Source organism: Lethenteron reissneri, chromosome 42, assembly GCF_015708825.2.
Source record: "Lethenteron reissneri isolate LAM-NWPU_2019-01 chromosome 42, ASM1570882v1, whole genome shotgun sequence".
NCBI lineage: Eukaryota > Metazoa > Chordata > Hyperoartia > Petromyzontiformes > Petromyzontidae > Lethenteron > Lethenteron reissneri.
In genome coordinates this window covers 748,202-767,498 of record NC_083820.1, presented here as the reverse complement: position 1 = coordinate 767,498, position 19,297 = coordinate 748,202, and the positions used below count along the sequence as shown (strand labels likewise).

The 19,297-nt window shown below is 46.8% G+C and overlaps 1 protein-coding gene across 2 annotated transcripts in view; it reads left to right on the top strand.

The window, feature by feature from the left end:
- NPC1 (NPC intracellular cholesterol transporter 1) overlaps positions 1 to 19,297 on the top strand; it is a 64,315-nt gene that overhangs the window by 22,496 nt on the left and 22,522 nt on the right. For both annotated transcript variants that reach the window (XM_061569086.1, XM_061569084.1), the window contains 8 exons: positions 1,971 to 2,344; positions 3,826 to 4,052; positions 5,471 to 5,571; positions 7,820 to 7,922; positions 9,596 to 9,785; positions 15,990 to 16,172; positions 16,963 to 17,077; positions 18,932 to 19,059. In XM_061569086.1, the coding sequence (XP_061425070.1) occupies positions 1,971 to 2,344; positions 3,826 to 4,052; positions 5,471 to 5,571; positions 7,820 to 7,922; positions 9,596 to 9,785; positions 15,990 to 16,172; positions 16,963 to 17,077; positions 18,932 to 19,059 (1,421 nt within the window). The remainder of the gene's footprint in view (positions 1 to 1,970; positions 2,345 to 3,825; positions 4,053 to 5,470; positions 5,572 to 7,819; positions 7,923 to 9,595; positions 9,786 to 15,989; positions 16,173 to 16,962; positions 17,078 to 18,931; positions 19,060 to 19,297) is intronic.

Sequence of the window (19,297 nt, the reverse complement as noted above, 5' to 3'; positions counted from 1 at the left end):
TCTCATCCAGCAGTAGATTGACCAGGGGCTGCACGCACGTGTACATTAAACATTTTATTTTAAACCGTTTCACTCGGCCAGTCGTGCATTCCCATGTAAAACATACAGGTTTTCTTTTACAAACAATTTTATTCTTTTGTTCATCTTTCCCCTTAGAATGTTAATGTATGGTGCATTTGTAATGAGTTCCGGAGACACTTGTAGAGGTAACTTCTTTATTACAATACAACACTCCAACAGTCCTGATACTCTTGTTACAGCCTAGGTCAGGGGTCGGCAACCAAAATAACAAGAAGAGCCATTTCTTTCCAATTCGGTACAAAATTCAGTATTTCAAGAGCCGCAATGCATCTGAGTACATACGTACATATCGTCAAGAAGCAGCCCGTAAAGAGCCGCATGCGGCTCCGGAGCCGTAGGTTGCCGACCCCTGGCCTAGGTACACAGCCTAGGTACACAGCCTAGATACACTACTCTGGCTACGCTCTGGGGTCCTCCGGCTACAATTACTCTAGGGGAGGCTACCTGACCCGACCCAGCCAAGGTGCGGGTGTGGACTCTGGCTTCCTCGGAACTCGCCCTTACAAGGACGTAGAGCCGGGAGTTCCAGAGTCCCACCACTGGCCCTTGGTGTCCTGGCCCTTACAAGGACAAGCGGGACGAGGGGGTCCAGGGTCCTAAGCTGGCTAGCTGGCGGGTCTTGGGTCTTGAGCTGCGACTGGCCCCAATTAGCCAGGGAGCTGCCCTTTTATGCCTCGTCCCCAACAAGGGGTGGGGTTGTGTGCGCCCCCAGATATCCCACAGAGCACACACAGCCCCCCCCGTTGGTGGCGCCAAGGTGCTTAAGTGTCTGGGGTGCCTGGGATCCTAGCGCCTGGCGCCGAGGGCTTATCTGTCTAGGGTCCCAGAGCCCCCAGCAGCCCCTCCCCTCTTATAGCACTACACATTAAGACGATGTGTATACCATTTTTATTATTTATGTTCTAGCTATGTTTCTGACTGGGTGCGGAAGTGACTTTATAAATCCGTCCTGGGTAAGTTCTAGACTAAGATGTTTGTATTCGAGTCATTACATGGTTACTCTGTGTATCCATGATATGGAAGCTGTTTGCTTGTTGTGAAATGTTTTATTGTTGATTTTTTAATATAATAGAGGACTGTGCTAGTGTAGTGCAGGAATGTTGCCTTGTAAGCCCTGTGGCATCCATCCCCTGTGTGTGCTCAGCCCAGAGGGTGCCACGGTGGCAAGATGTTGACTTCCTCGCCTGGTATACGGGAGCGCGTGGGTTCGATCCCAACTCTGACGCCTGTATATTTGGAGTTTGCATAACTGTCAATCCCTTATCAGTGCCTACCTTATTACAGACCAATTTAGACCTTATTGGTCACCCCGTGCCCTTATAAATCTCAACGTTCATCCTACAAAGTCCCATCACAAGGGAGAAACACAAACAAATAGACACCTTATTTTGCCCGTATTGAAACGGCTGTATGCCATAAGGACCTGAACTCAATTTCCCTGTACAAGAATAGGGGTAAACTGTATGGGTTCATAGGTATGAGTTTGTATGTTCTCCTCATGGTCGCATGGATTTCTCTCCGGGTTCTCTGGTTTTCCCTCCACATTTAGAAACATGCCTTTAGAGTATTTGGCTGCTATACGTTTCCACGTGATAAGCCAGTTCCTTGCGCTATCATTTGTGACCTGGTCACTTCTGAAAAAGCTATAAAGCTCAGTGGGCCTCACCTGGTAAAATAAAAAATAGTTTAATAGTTTTAGGGTTGCTGCTGAAGCACCTGGGAGAGCGTTTTAATGATAAAAAATAGCAATGACATGGAAACTGTTTTCTTGTTGTGAGATGTTTTATTGTTGATTAATTAAGATAACAAGGGGTTGCTGTATGCGTAGAGTGCAGACTGTTGTCTTGTTGAGTGCCGCTATGGCATCCGTGCCTTGTTCGTGTGTGCAGACCAGAGCGTATCGCTGTTCGAGCGCCTGGGAGAGCGGTTTGAGAGCGGCCTGCGCGAGGGGTTTGCTCGCTGGGGCGCCACCTGCGTGCTGCACCCGTTGCCCGTGCTGCTCTGCTCCCTGGTGCTCGTGGCCACGTGCTCAGCGGGGCTCGCCCTGATGACCATCACCACCGACCCCGTGGAGCTGTGGTCAGCGCCCAGCAGCCAGGCTCGCCGCGAGAAGGCCTACTTTGACTCGAAGTTCGGGCCCTTCTTCCGCACGGAGCAGCTGATCATACAGGCCATTGATACCAACACGTCCACCTACTCTCCTTACCCGTCGGGAAATGATGTGCCGTTTGGTCCACCTCTCCGTCTGGACATTCTCTTCCAGGTGTGTGTGGCTACGCCGTGCGCTAGGGTACCCCTACGCATACGGCCCTTTTGTCAGTCCCCCGCTGGACGGGCACCTTCCCATCCATCACCTTGAGGGTCGAAGTCTTCCAAGCGCTTTCAGGTTGTGCTGCGTGTTGCTCAGGCGTGCTGCCCGACGCTTTGAATTCAGAATTCAATTCAGTTTGCTGACGTAGCTCCCTGTCACGTGGAGTGAAGCGTCGGACGACGTGCTGAACGAAGCGCAGCACAACCAGGAAATGCAGCGAACGTCTGGACAGCACGACCGCAAAAAGCCTGCACGTTGTATTGTTTTATAAACACTTCCTTTGCTGATTGTGAATGCAGCTCGGGGATTATTTTTGCATGTTTTTTTGGAAGACGTTGGTGCAGTATCATCTTGTTTTCGAAGTGCACACTGATATCTAGTTTTATCGCAGTGCAATTGAGACTAATAGCCAGTTAACCTACTGCTTACTATCTAAGACCAATTGGTCTTGTTGACTTCATCATGGGTTGAAAACACTGCTGGGCGAAAGCCTCCCCACACGTATCAGTCACGAGGGTTGTTTGATGATGCTTCACCTCCCTGGTCAGTGTCGCTTGGTGAAGGGGGGGGTGCTCAAACTTTTTGGATATCACTCGCTACTTGTGGCCGGGAGTCAAACTGAGGTCGTTGGGATCGTGAATATAGCGCGATAACCAATGCACCGCTGTTCCCACCCCCCCCCCCCCAAGTCATTATAACCACACGCACCGTTTCAGTTTATCCTCCTGTCATTTTTCCGCTTTGTCTCAGTGCTGACAATTTCGTGCCCTTTTAACCACAAAACTTTCGCATTCGAAATATTTGGGAAATTTAAACTTGCAAACTTGTGTGAAAAAATGTGCGCATTTTGTGAACATCAGTAATAATAAAATAGGAAAATTGTACTGTTAAGGTAAATAGTATTCTCCTCTGCCCAGAGCTATGCTGCATTATTTAGGATGAACTAAGACGGTGTTCTTGTGTTACTATGAGATCCTCATTAATGCTTCCAACTAAAGTTGAAAGTGTTAATGCTAAGCTCTTTCAGTCTGTGTTATCCTCTGTTTCAGATGGGGTTAGTATAACTTTTATGAAGAGGATCCAATATGAATAGTAGTTTTGTTTAAAGTTGTGTTGCTCTTAGGGGCTTACCCTATAGAATACTGGTCAAATTGAACAAAGATAAATCTAGCGCTTAAAGCATAAGCCTTGCCACCAAGGCGATGACGTAATTGTGTGTGAAGTCACGAGATGACATCTTAAAGCGAGTTATCGTCCTGCCACGTCACACAGGGAGCATTCACCTCCCCTCCTAATAATGTCACGCGTGACGTCATCTTGTTGTGCAGCTTGGAAGGTTCCATCACTCTCGCTAATGGATTAGTGTTTCTGAGAACGTACGTGTGACAAGTATCCATGAATATCCATGACCTCCCTTGTTAATGTTGCATTAGGTGCTGGACCTGCAGACAGCAGTGGAGATGATGGAAGTGCCCCACAATGGAACCAACGTCACACTTAAGGACATCTGCCTTGCCCCACTGGCGCCCACCAACAACAACTGCACCATCATCAGCGTGCTCAACTACTTCCAGAACAGCTACAAGCAACTGAATCGTACCGTGGGTGATGATTTCTACGTCTGGGCCGACTATCACTCTCACTTCCTCTACTGCGTACGGTAAGCCTGGCTTACGACTAATTTCTTACCAAAGGGAGAACGCAACTCAAAAGAAACATACGTCCGAAACGTTGAATTTTAACAAAAAACAAGTTTGAGAAATTAATGCGTGTGCGTTTGTTTTAGATGCATACATAGTCGGCATGTCCCAGAGGCTCCGACACAAGTTTGATGCTTTGTTCGTCAGAACTGAGACTTTAAAGTCCAGTTCACACTCCGGGGGCATCACTCTTGACATCATCTGCCTATGTTTTGAGATAGTATGCCCTGGTATTTTCATACTATATTATTTTTAAAAGTTTTGCTGGCTGGCTGGCTGCCTGGAACATGGGCAGGCAAACATGAATGCGCGATAGTGAGTGCATGCACGAAGGTGACGTCACTGCGTGCGTGTACTCGTGGTGAGGTTACCCGCATACCACAGCATTGAGCCAGGTTCGTGTGTCGCGCTGACGTCATCACGTCTGCTTCCCCACCATCCACCTGTGGATCCTGCGGAAATACTATTTTTAATACTATTTTTATACTTTAAAAAAACACATATTTTTTATTCTATTTTTAAATCCCTTTTTTCATAAAAATGTTTGATACTTGTAAGGCCAATCGAGATATACAACTCTTTTTCAGAAGTAACCTGGCCACAAATGATAGCCTGATGAAGTGGCTTATCACATGGAAATTTCTGGCAGTCAAATTCTCTAAATAAATGTTGATTCTAAATGTGGAGGGGAAAAACCAAAGGACCCGTAGAAAAATCTACGAGACTACAGGGAGAGAGACCCGCAAAGCCAAATATACAACAAGTGACAGGGTCAGAATCAAACCCCCACGACTTGCATACCAGGCGAGGTAGTTAAAATTTCCTAGCTATCCGCGGCACCCTGTGCGGCCCAGTGCTAGTTTCTCTTCAACAAAGTTTATAAACCGACTTGAGTCAGACAGCCTGGGACACATTCTTTGTGCGTGCTAGATAGGAGCTTGTTTTTGTGTATTATAAAGTGGTGTGTGCTACTGCGATTTTCCTACACATGCATCTGCCCAGCGGTTCGTCAAATGTGTGTCCTCTTTATGCATTGTGGCCGTGCAAGTATTAAAATCTGAGCACATCCTGGTAAGGCATGTTAAGTGCACAGTTGAATGTGTTATGCTTGTAGGGCGCATGCATGAATAGGGAAGTAGGTGGGTGGCAGGTGTACGCTTGCTTCTGTAGCTAGTACGTATTGTAATTAAGAATTGGCTTGAGATGCTGTGGTTGTGGACTAATGCTGAAAGCTGGGATAATGCTGCTCCAGCCACTGCTTCATTCTCTGGCTTAAAAAATAGGTCAGAGTGTTTTTCTCAGAAATAAGTGTGGGATGAATGGAGAGAGAGAGGAACTTTTTTGTTGTTTGTTGTGTGTGTGTGCACGTGCGCTTCAGTGCTCCGACTTCAGTGAATGACACGACCCCGCTGCACGACCCCTGTCTGGGCACGTTTGGGGGCCCTGTGTTCCCGTGGCTCGCTCTGGGAGGCTATGACGGTAGGGCACTGAACCTCGCCTCATTTTAAGTTGAAGCTCTAAAGCACTTACTTCCTGTGTCTTTTCAAGTTATAGCTGTGCTCTCTGTGCAGCAGTTAAAGTGAAGCGGTATTTGCTGGCATTAGATAGCAGCAAAACATATTAATGTAAATTAATTGCAGAAGCATATGTTGTAAATAAAAAAAAAATAGGTTTCACCCTTTATGGCAATGAAATAGTTACCTTTTTCAAGGCATCAAGCCTGTATTAACCACACGTACTTTCAGACTTGATGCCTTGCAAAATGTATCTATTTGGCGTTTGAACATCTTAACACCTGTTTTATTGCCAGAAAGGGTAACACCTTTTTTTTATTCATATTTTTTATACTGGCAAAAAGTCCAATAGATATACGTTATGTAGTTGTTATTTTATAATTTCCCCCATTTTCATCCCGGTTGTGCTATCGGCATAATGTCATGAAGTTATCTATTTGGATGCCTCGGTGCAGTGTTAGAGAACCGCCCGTGGAAGTTATCAGAGAGTACATTTTAAGTGACCTTTGGTCCACACAGTAGAGAGAAGCACACTGTCCCAACCACTGCATATGAGAGTCATGGGATGGGAGCCATGACGGCAACAACAACTGGCATCACAAGCACGTGGTGACGGAAAGAATCAGAAACTTTATTTATACTGGAAGAATCTGATGAGCTCTAAAGCTCTTTTTCACATGTCCTGAAGGAACAGGTAAGAACGTTACTACAACAAACAATACAAAACATGATAGTCGTGCAAAGTACATAAAAGGTAAACAAATCGCCCAAACATCTATATAAATAAAGACCTTAATCCTTGTGTCTCTAAAACCTCGAGGGTACTTCCTGACGAGGTAGAAAGCTGAAATTTGGTAGATGGGTAGCTTTTAGGACATACACAACAGGAAAAATCGGAAAATCCGAGATTTTTCATTTTAAGGCCCCCATATCTCGCTTTTAAGTGCCCCATAAACATGTTTGTGCGTGTCATTCATAAACTGTGCAAAATATGAGATTGCTTTTTTTTCTTTTAATAGAGCGTTAAACAGCAGATAAAATTAAAGCGAGAACTATTCTAACTTTTATTGTTTTGAGATTTCAGATTCGCCGTTTTGAATGAAAAATTTCAAATTTTATGATGTTCAAATCTGAATAATTCGAAAACGGTTAAAGATAGGAGCTTGCCCTCGCATAGTATTAAGACGATTGCTTGTGTTGCGATCAAAACGTCGTGATTTTTTTTTCTATCTACGTGACTTTACCGTAAGACCTAAAGAGTAGTAATTATTATATTTATTGAAACATTTTCCTTGGCAAAGACGGGCTTTATGAACTAGTATACTAATAAAACTAAACCATTCCCATCCTACCAGGCAAAGCCCACTGAGATATTGACTTCTTTTTCAGAAGTGACCTGGCCACAAATGGCACAGAGAGAGCGAAATAAACGAGATGAAAGACAGGGACGGAGAGACAAAGACAAGCATACAAGAGGGAGACATTGGGATACAGAGGCAGATGGAGAAAAGGGCAGAAAGACAGTGGGGAGCACAGAACAACAAGACAGAGAGACTGATTTGGAGGAACAAGCAGACAAGAGGGCGAGACACGTGGACAGAAATACAGAGACAAAGAGAGGAAGACGGACAGACATGGAGGAATATTAAAAGGGAGAGACACAGATAGAGGTAGACGTGGACACTGAGACAATGACAGAAGGTTAAATGGTGAAAACTGAGGGCAGCAGCGAGAAAGGCAGTTGGATACGGAGAGCAAAGGGGCAGGTAAACTGAGGAAGGCCCATACACAGACCACGGGAAGGGAGACCGAGGCAGAGATGAAGTGAGAGGGAGACCCATAGAGAGACGGGGAAAGGGGAGAATGAGAAACACAAATAAGGAGACAGACACAGAGAGAGGAAATATAGACAGGCCAGTTTATTGAAAATATACTTGAATATATTATACATTGGTTTCAGATTCACGTAATACCTAGGCAAGGTGTTCAATATTTGGCTGTTGATAGCATCCCTAGTTGCCGTCTACCTGGTGTGTGAATTCATTTATAGTGTTTGCTTTCGTTGGAGTATTAACAAATAATATTAGCATTTACATTTTCCGATTTGCTAACGTTCTTTGTGACCACCTGTGTTCAGCAACTTCTAATGGGAGTGCGTGTAGATGTGTGGTGAAAGAAGTGACCCCGTTGCCCTGTTGAATGATGCGCTCCAGGTGATAATTACAACAACGCCACGGCCCTGGTCATAACCTTCCCTGTTGTCAACTACCACAACAACTCGGAAAAGATGGCTGCTATTTTGGCATGGGAACAAGGGTGAGTTGTGGGTTGCAAATGCTTGACTTAATTTGAGAATCTGATTTGCATGTTATCCGAGAGCCCCCTTCTGACCAAATCACCCAGCATACACCCAATCTCGTCAGATCTGAAGAGGTATGCTCGGTTGAGCCAGGATAGCGCTTGAAGGGACAATCTCCGCACACAAAGCCGTGCTGCAGACAGTTACTACTGCTGCTGTGGGGCCAATTTGTCAGCACCCGAGCAATGCAGCAATATCGAATGTTGTACTGTACTATGGTTCAACATCTATGCTGCCCACCTTCACCTACCCACACTGACCAGCATGGCGACGTGGAGAGGCTGTCATCCAACAGTGGATTGACAGTGGCTCTGTTTTTATGTATATGCATGCATGCATATATGCATGCAAACTCGTACAAGAGCCAACTTCCAATGTTGGCAAGGCAACACAAAATAGATGATGATGTCGAAGGACAGTGTCACAAACGGGAGAGTTGGCGATCTCTAAGTCACACTGCACTCTCGTGCAATTCCAGCAACACAGCGTGGAATAAGACCAAAAAGGTTAAGTGCATTATGTCATTAACTATTCGGAATGATCGTAGCAATTATTGAGGGTGATGAAGGTAGTGATCGTCACGAAGGTGACGTGGGTGATAGGACTCTGGAGTGAGATGCGCTGGGCGCCGAATCGTGTGATTAAAAATAATGCTTGGGCCATGTGCGCTCCGAGGACACTCCGCGTGCCACGTGGTTTCTTCAACGTGGGGCGACCACAAATAGCCACCTAGCCTCCAGCCTAGAGCCCCTCTGGCCGTTTGTTCAAAGTGAGCCGTGCTCACGGATCCACCACGTTTACCGCTGTCGCTGGTATCTCACGTTTCTGTAGACGTCACTCGGAGCTTTCTCCGCCCGTTTGTTGCGGAAATGTGCAGTCCTACAGGTTTTCTTTTCTTTACAAAAGGTTATGTGCCCCCCTTTTCCTAATGGACAACCGCAACAAGAATGAGGCATATGGCACATCCTGCTGATTCTTACCACACACCCTACCACCCCTCACCACATACTTCCGATTATATATATTTTTTCCCTACCTGCCTCCGATTAGCACGGTTGGGCTACGTATGGTGTGAAAGAAGTTCATAATACTTATACACAAGACAAAGATACCCCGTATAGCCTCGGTAGACTTTTTGGGCAAGTGTTGTTAGCGAGCACCTATGCAGGCCGACACAGCACACGAGGGGGTGGGTGGCCAGCACCACGCCTGGCTGACTGTCTCCTCAGTGGTGATGTTTACACATACTACACACCCTTCACCATACACCCCTCACCACGCACCCATCACCACCCACTACTTACCCCACACCACATACCAACCCTCCAATTAAATTGTAATGCAGTCACATCTGAAGAGTAAGTCAAATGAGGTGGAAATAACAGCTGCTTTGGGATTCGAAGGAGGCAGTCAGTGCGCCACCGCTGCAAACACAGGAATTGGGCCCGGTACCTTTAATACATTGATGCACGAGAGGAACCAATACATTAGAGATGTTGCCTAACGATTAGTTATTCACAACGAATTTGTGATAAATTAATAACATGCATTACGTAACCTGTCGTTGAGGGCTGTGCCTGGATAGACTTACAGCTAAATAAGTGTGCACTGCCGTGCCTCTTGCACGCAGGTTCATTGATCTGGTGAAGAACTACAACAACCCCAATCTGAGCATCGTGTACTCGGCGGAGCGCAGCATTGAGGACGAGATCAACCGGGAGAGCACTGGCGACGTGCGCACCGTGCTCATCAGCTACGCCGTCATGTTCGTGTACATCTCTCTTGCACTGGGACACATCCGGAGCATCTTCACGCTGGCGGTACGTGTGCGTACGCACGGGTTGTTCATATATATTAGGTCTTTAATAATAATAATACAAATTAAAAAAAAGTGTCATTTAACGAAATTATGCTAATTTATGTAATAACTAGCGCGAAGAACACACGCACACATAGACTATTACAGACATTGACCCACACACACACAAGCACATCGACTTACACCCACACACACATATGGACTCACACAGACATGGACTTTAGATACACACACATGGAGTTACACACAGAAAATGACGTACACACATACAGCGACTCACACACACACATACATAGACTCACACACACATGGACCTACACACACATATCTACTAAGAAACACACACATGGACTTGCACACATACATGGAACCACACAGACACATCGACTTACACACACATACATAGACTCACACACACAACGCCCGACACACACACATATGGACTCGCACACACAGACATCGACTTTAGATACACACACGGAGTTACACACATGGACTCACACACACACATACACTTACACAGACACACAAACACACATCGACTCACACACGAACATAGAGCCACACACATCGACTGACACGCAGACACATCGACTTACACACACAGCGACTCGCACACATACATGGACTTATACATACACATCGACGTACACACACACATAAACACATGGACTCACACACAAACACATGCACTTACACACACACACATCGACCCACAACAACAACAACAACCGCCATTCGCCACTAAGTGGCGGTGACATCACCACGACGCTTGTGCCAGGCCAAGTGCACCTTGAGGCCACGTGAAGTGTCGAAAGCCCGCTGGCAGGAGGTCACGGGGCAGACCCAGCAGGTGCCACGGGTCGACTGACCGAGATGACCGAGATGACTGGCTGATGCACCACCTGTGCCCCCTACCGTACCAACTTGCTGTGCTTTAGCCACCCGGCGCTCCGCTCGTTGTTGTGAGCGTCGCTCCTCCGCCCTCCGTTGTTGTTGGAGGGCGACTGCCTCCAACTGCCCAGTAGCGTCCTTCACGAGCCTCCTCCACTGAGGCCGATCTTGACACCGCTGGTACCAGTCATCGGCAAGTCCACTCAGCTCCACGTCCTCCTGTACCACATCACTCCATCTCTTCTCTAGCCCGTGCCGCGCCCGTTTAGCCCCCTCGATCCGGCCGAACAAAAGCTGTTTAGGCATGCGGTAGCTGGGCATGCGAGCTACATGACCCAGCCAACGCAGCCTTGCCTGCCGGAGGAGCTCACCGATGGGACTTTGCCCCGATCTTTCAAGGATTTGTGAGCTCCTCACACAATCCAGCCTGGTTAAACCCAGGATGGATCGTAGGCAGGCCAGCCTAAATGTTTCCAACGGGCAAAGATGCTCCATTAGGGGGGTCCACGTTTCGCAAGCGTAGAGAAGGGAGGGAATGACCGTGGCCGAGAAGACCTGAAGCTTCGTGCGGAGCGACAGACCAGGTAGCTTCCACACAGCGTTATGCAACCGATGAAAAGATAATGCCGCTCGACTGATTCGGAGTGAGACCTCTGCTGATAAACTGGAGCCGGTCATAAGCACACTGCCCAGGTATGGGAAACTCTCCACTCTCTCCACAACAGCCCCATCACCGATTGGGAGTTGTGGGGGCGGAGTGTCCGATGGTACAAAATACCCAGGCAGGTGCTTAGTTTTGGTGGGGCTGATGGTAAGGCCCCACCTCTTAGTGGCACGCTCCAGTCTCAGCAGCAGCGTCTCCAACTCCTCTTCTGAATGAGCAGCTATTACCAAATCATCGGCATACATAACGTGGTTGACCAATAGGGAGCCATCCCTTGATCGCACCCGGGCGTCGATCAGCCTCCCATTATATCTGTACCAAATGGAAATTCCCCCGGTACAGCTATTGAAGGCTTCACGAACTACGCAGTCGAAATAGATGTTAAATAATGTGGGAGCCAGAGGACATCCCTGTCGCACCCCAAGGTGTACAGGGAAAGGCTCCGACTCCCGGCCATCGACCACACACACACATACATCGACCCACACACACATAGACTTGCACACACGCACACACATAGACTTGCACACACACACATATGGACTTACAAAAAACAAAGACAAAGATTCCCCGTATAGCCTTAACAGACTGTAGGGGTAAGTGCTGTTAGCGAGCACCTATGAAGGCCGGCACGGCACACGAGGGGTTGGGTGGCCAACACCACGCCCGGCCGCCTTTGTCTCCCTAGCGACGATGTTTACACATCGCACCAGGTACTCATTTGAGGCTGAGTCGACCTAGGGGAGGCCCGGGACCGGTTCAGATAATCGTCACTGGTGTTGGCCGTAAGCGAGAATCGAACTCTGGTCGCCGGGTTCGCAGCGCAGCGCGCTAACCCCTACACTACTATGGACTTACACACATCGACCCACACACACATCAACCCACACACACACACACATGGACTTACAAACACATCGCGACTCACACATACACATGGACTTTCACACACACACATACATTGACTCGCACGCATCGGTTTAGACACACACACAATTATTTTTTATTTTCAATTACACACACACATGGACTCACACACACATGGACTCGCACACACAAACACATGCACTTACACACATACATCGACCCACGCACACATAGACTTGCACACACACACATAGATTTGCACACACACACATATGGACTTGCACACATCGACTCGCACACACATCAACCCACACACACATGGACTTACAAACACGCATCGCGACTCACACATACACATGGACTTTCACACACACACATACATCGACTCACACACATCGGTTTAGATGCACACACAATTATTTTTATTTTCAATTGCACACACACATCGACTCGCACACACACACACACACACATGGACCTACACACACGCAAAGGAATGGACTTACACACTCACGTGCTGACTCTATAGCAGTATTTATCGACTCTATAGCACGAAGTACTCACCTGACAGAGTGGCATGGTGAGGCCTAGTCCTGTGCAGAGCCCCCGGCCTCGCCTAGATTGCCCAGCCGGACGAGGTTGCACCTTGGCAGGCTAGAGGCTGGGCCGCAACCCCCACCCCCACCATCCCCCCGCCCGCGCTACAATAATAGTATCTAAGCGCTATAATATTAGTATCTTCCGATCCTTTAGTAGTAAGTGCACACATTGGGGTGGGGGGGGGGAGAAGAGGACATGACACTGATGAATTTACCTCAGCGTTGTGTGTATTGTTTTTCCATTTTTAACGTGACTGAGACATCCCCCCCCCTCCACTGATGATGCGTGTGCGTTGCTAGGGGCAACCCCCGGGCAGCTTTAGCGGCACGAGGAAATAATTAACTAACGGAAAATATCACTAAATTGTTAATTTAACTACTTTAAAGTTGACTGATGGGAAAACGGAATGGCGCTGGCACACCACGGGGCTTACGGCGTTGTAACCAGCTACTTTTTTTAAGCGTTAACCCCACGGTTCGCGAGCCCAAATCCTTCGCAAGAGACAGACAGATAGACAAAGAATGACGTTTATAGGTTAGATTATTATGCATGAACTTAGGAAGGCACCACTCAGACTCTTCTGTGTTAAGCACCTTTCATATCTAAAAACACTCTAACATGCGAACACTTATGCTCGGATTTATCAACAGTACTCCTCGATGTCCTACTCATTGATCCGTACAAATAACCCTCAATCGTTACGTTTGTTAAACTGAGCACAAACAAATTGCCTAATCCTTCAGAGTAAAGCGAGCATACACGGCGATAGGAAAAGTCCTAAAAAATGTAATGTGACAATATTCATACGAACAGTGATAAATAAACATGTACCCGAGGTAAAAGTAGACCTCAATAAATTAATGGGTAAGATTATGCAATTAACGAAAACGAATGACTAAAATACTTCTAAACGACCGTATTCATGTAACTCAACAGGCAGCAATGCTTTTCACGGTCCGCTAATAGTTAACGCACCACCTTGGAATGGCAACCCTTTTCGAAACACAAATATAACTTTTTGGAACAATCTTATTAGTCCCGATATGCGCGTTATGTGTGTGTGTCTTCTTTGCCACTTGCTGAATTAGCGGCTTATGCAGTACAGCGTTCCTTGTACTGAAAATACCTCAGGTTCCCAGCAGGGCCGCTGGGATGGCGTGTGTGTGTGTATTGAACACACGGCACTCTTGTCTGCACCGACACTCTTTCTCTTGGCTGCACTAGTTCAGGCTCTTTCCACTGCTCCGTACTCTTTACCCTGGCGTGCAGCTGCCAGCTTCGCGAGGGCACCCGGTGGTGCCTCTCCCGCCCGCCCTTGCTTCAGGGCTGCGCTGGTCGTTGCTCGTCACTCTTTCCCTCTGCTCTCAAAACTCGTAAATTGTATTCGCACACCTCTTAGCTTCTTACAACTCTTATAGCTTAGTACAACACCACTAATCGCAATCCTTGACTTTGCAAGCGACTCAAAATATCAGGATAAATGTAGAATAAAACTTTCAGCGATACTCTGTCGGTCAGCGCCGAACTCAAAACCTAGCAACACATCGCCCCTCTTCTCTGCAAGACTCGACATCCATGGTTGATTTCAAGGACCATCCCCGGAGCTTGCCATTACAAAACTGAAGTGCGCTGTGTGTGTTCGTCGTTATATTCGAAAATTAACCCCCATCTGCGGGTCTCTCGTGAAAAAAAACAGAATCCCTCTGTCTCGTTCTCCTCTCGTGGCCACAGCCGCCTGGTTGCCCCCCCCCCCCTTTTGACCTTTGACTGGCTGATTTCCATCACCATGTTTATGTTTTTTGGTTTGCATTTCCCCTCCCTCCTCTGCCTTCGTGGTGTTTGCCATCTCAAGGGGAGGAATCCTCCCTTCATACGTATTTTATTGCTACCATGTGTTGTGCCAAATTGCGGTTTGGAGGCTCTGGTCCTATGCAATACATATTATCTTGGTCGTGTGTGATTGACCTATTTCGCCTTGTATCTATTTTAAATTACGCTAGGTCTAATACTTCATAATTATTATTTGGTTTATGTTTAACCAAGCTTCGTGATATACCATAGATGTTACCACAGGTATTCCGAGGGTTTTATTAACTTTGTTCTCCGTCTGTGTCGCCAGGGATCCGTGCTTCTTATTCTCGAGTTATATTTTGATATCCTGAGGTTGGAGATGTAACTAAGTTTTGACTTAAGCTTTCGTGACTGCCGGAATTCATATTGTTTGGTTCTTTTGGTAAGGTCACGTAGATAGAAAGATACAATATAAGAGGTGAATAAGAGTAAAATAAAATAAGTAATAATAAAAGCCACGAATGTAGACTGCAGTCTATAATGTCGATGTATTCTTGTCACTAAGTTTCAAACTTTTACCGTTGTTAAAAACCACCAGTTGTAATATTCCCCGTCCCTGCTGTTTGTCCATGTTTAATGGTGGCCTTTGGCCTTGCACCGGGGTTTTTATTAAATGTTACGGCTTATCTCCAGCTGCTTTCTTGTGTGGCTTGTGAGAGACAGTGGATTGAGGGGTGGGGGGTGACCCCCCTCTACGCCCCGCACCTACATCCAGATAAAACTTTTTTTAAAAATAGGCAGAATCATTCTTAATATAAATATTTGGAAAAAGTGTCCCTCTTCACCTGTGGGTCTGCCAGTTCTTCAATCTCTGTATGGTCTACACGAGTGTATTTGAGTTTATGGACAGGAGTTTTTTTTCGCAGCGTCCCAATGGCCACTTAAAAGTAGGCCGGCCAGTTTGTGACGCAGTAAATGGCACTACTAAAGCATGCATTTGTAATTGTCACTGAGTCTCACAATTTTTTTAAGAAAGTTCTAATTAGGCACATTTAGCCACTTCAATTAGTCTCTTGCTCGTGGGAGGAGATTGGACAACCCGGAGAAAACCCACCCTGCATAGGAGGTGACACTGCTCAAATGTTTGCTTTGACGAGTTGAAATAAGCTACTTGCTATATGACCATATTTTGGCCATCTCGCAGCACAACGAATTGGGAGTCTCACAAATCTACATCATCCAAACGCATGCCTCCTAAAGTGCTGGATTACAAACCGGTGCTTACACCTTTGGCTCGAGAGGTTTTTTTTATCAGTGACTTCTAAGGTATGTGTTTTTAATGTTACTAAATTTGTATGCTATTGTCATCCATGCACGATGCGTTTTCAGGTTGACTCAAAGATCTCGCTGGCCATGGCAGGGATCGCCATTGTCCTCTGCTCCGTGTCTTCCTCTCTGGGCATCTTCAGTTACGCGGGCATCCCACTTACGCTCATCGTCATTGAGGTCATCCCCTTCCTCGTGCTGGCAGTCGGCGTGGACAACATCTTCATCCTCGTGCAGGCTTACCAGGTGACTCCCGTCGCAGAGTGCTGACTTGCTGCGGCAGGCACGGTAACAAAGATAATTGTCTTCAACCGAGCCAGGCTGTATCTTGAAAACAAACACGTGAGGAATGTGCAAGAACCCAGCCAGGTTATAAAGTAGATCAACTACTTAAGATGTGCATTCTAGAACAAGAGGCAAGTTATAATATAGAACAGCAAGACCTGCGTATATGTCTGTGAACGGGGGCTATGTTAAACAAAACCCAGGTAGGGTACACTCACCTCTTCCTTTTTATTCACAGCGGGATCTAATATTTTGGACACAGGCTTTGTGATTTATAGCAGCTATGAAATACTAATTTTGATATGTATGATGTTTCTTTATACGATGAAGATGATGATCATAAGAATAATAATATCGCCTCTGCAGCATTCAGACGAACTGTGGCCATAGCCCAGATTAGACTAAGGGTTTTCGTCCTGTGCTTCGTGTCACAGCAGTGCTTAACGTGGCTGCAGTGTTTGCATTTGCAAATTGGCTGGAGTGACCACGCCCATCATCCGGCACTGTTGAGATGGGGGGGGGGGGGATTTAGTGCCGGCTCACCACTTGGCTGCTTTCCCATTTGTCTGATTCCTCGCACCTTGGAGCCATTTCCTCTCTTCGAGAGCGAGCGAATATTGAATCTCCACATTGTTTATGCTAATTTGTACGAATGGGCATGTCTTGTTCAGTGACATGAGTGGCGTGGAGACATGTGGGAAGTTATGTCTTATTGCCAGGCAATTTTACGTGATCTGTGCTTTGCTAACAGAGAGACGAACGCCGTGCGGAAGAGAAGGCGCATGAGCAGATTGGCCGGATCCTGGGAGATGTTGCTCCAAGCATGCTGCTGACCTCCACTTCAGAGACCTTGGCCTTCTTTCTGGGTAACGAGCACCTCACAAGTGGTTAGCACTGGACCCCGTGCAAAGTGAACTAAAGAGCGCCATAACTAATGAGGCGTTTTTTTTTTGTAACCAGGTGAAATCACATATTTGAATGTGCACAGTGAGAACACCATGACTAAAGTTTGAAAATAGGTAATAAAAACATACGTACAAATTTAATACAAAAGTTAATAGTTAACGTAACTCGGTACTCATAATAACAAATTACAGCACACCATCTTTATTTTTTAACAAGGAGGACGTTTTGACAAAGCAAGGAGATCGTTGTCATCTTGTGTTTGCTCTCAATGTCCAAGTCACTCAACCACTTGATCTCTACTCTATGGGAACCTCATTTGCCAGTAAAAATATGATAATTGGTTCTTTACCCTTCTATCTGGCAACAAAACTGACACCTTTTTACAAGGAGTCATGTTTGCATAGACCGCAATACCTGCAGTCATAATACAAACAAAAGAACATAACTCTGAGTTAAGAACATAACTCTGAGTTATGTTCTTTTGTTTGTATTATGACTGCAGGTATTGCGGTCTATGCAAACATGACTCCTTGTAAAAAGGTGTCAGTTTTGTTGCCAGATAGAAGGGTAAAGAACCAATTATCACTTGATCTCTACTTCATCCAGTTAAATTGGCCTTCTCGCTCGAACAAATGTCTTAAATAGTTTGGCGAACTTGTTCTCCACGAAATACATAGATATTGTAAGGGGAGGCTGTGACACTCACCATATTCATTCACTGATATTCGGAGACGTTTTCCGAAAATTGGGTTGTGTTTATGCGTACCTCCGATTACCATGCGTACCGCACCTCCAATTAGCACGGTTGGCTACGTACAGTCCGAAATAAGCCTGGAGACCTACTCATCTCCTTTCTTCCTGTCCAACTTTTTACACAGTTCAGCACATGCTGCTACTTTGCACGAATCCCTTACTGAAAGACATTTGCTGCATATAGTCGTCTTCAAGTCAATGGCTGATGCACCAAATAATTTTTTACTCAAGTGTTACGTGGAAAGACAAGGCCTTGGTCATAAATTTAAGACAATTATATTTACGTCAGAGTTACCAGCATATAGAGCTGTAGTGACTGTACTTGTCACTGTGTGGTGCCGGGACTTGCGAAGTCACGGCCGGTAATGTTGTCATTGCGGGCAGCCCGGGTTGCGTGCTGCAGTACCAACACTAGCGGTGATTGGGTGAGCGCTGGTTGGCGCGGAGGCACCGCGAGCAGTGTGCGGTGCTGGCTCCCGGTGAGGGAACGAGAGCGAGTATCAGCCAGCCAGGGTTACTCTGGGGCATGATACTCTGGCTGACCTGTTGTCACGTGACCGGACAATACTGGAGGGGGGCCACCGGTGGACGGGGGCCGAGGGGCGGTCACGTGGTTCCGAAGAGCTCTCGGGAACATTCGAGAGGGAGCTCGAGAAGCCTGGAAGGTGGGCGGGGCTAAGGGCGGAGCCAGCCCCAGCCCGGGGGCGTATAATGAGAGCTCCATGAGGAGCTCGGGGTTCTTCGTGTGCTGGTGTGAAGAAGATCCACGTCGGGGAGAAGAAGCCTCTTGCCACGTGGTCCGGGACCCCACTTGTGGTCCGGACCGGGATAGCGAACAGTGTCTAGTTCTGCCGTAGCGTGGCTGGATGGGCATTCGAGACCCGAGCGTAGGTTGTGTTATGTTACGTATGGTTATGTGAATAAATAGTGTTGCTCCAAAGATAACATCTGCGACTCAGTTGGACTCACTACACAGCCATTAGCTATTAAAATCTTGTTTAACAACACATGTACAGAAATGCCACCATTGCTGTTGTGCGTCCGATTGTCTGGTCCCACAGGCGCCTTGTCCGACATGCCGGCTGTGCGCACCTTCTCGCTGTTTGCCGGCATGGCTGTGCTCATCGACTTCCTGCTACAGGTCACCTGCTTCGTCAGCCTCATGGGCCTCGATGCGCGGAGGCAGGAGGTGTGACGCTGCTCACCATTGTACATCCCACTTAGGGCTTTCTGTATGGGGATAGTGTTGCCACATGTATGTATGTTTGTTGAACTTGTCGCTCACGGTCCAACGCTCACGGTCACATCGTACGTAGCCAACCCTGCTAATCTGAGGTGTGAATGTATCAACACTCCAGCTAAACTATAGAACTATTTTAATTTTACGAGGTAAGGCCCACTGAGGTTATATAACTCTTTTTCAGAAG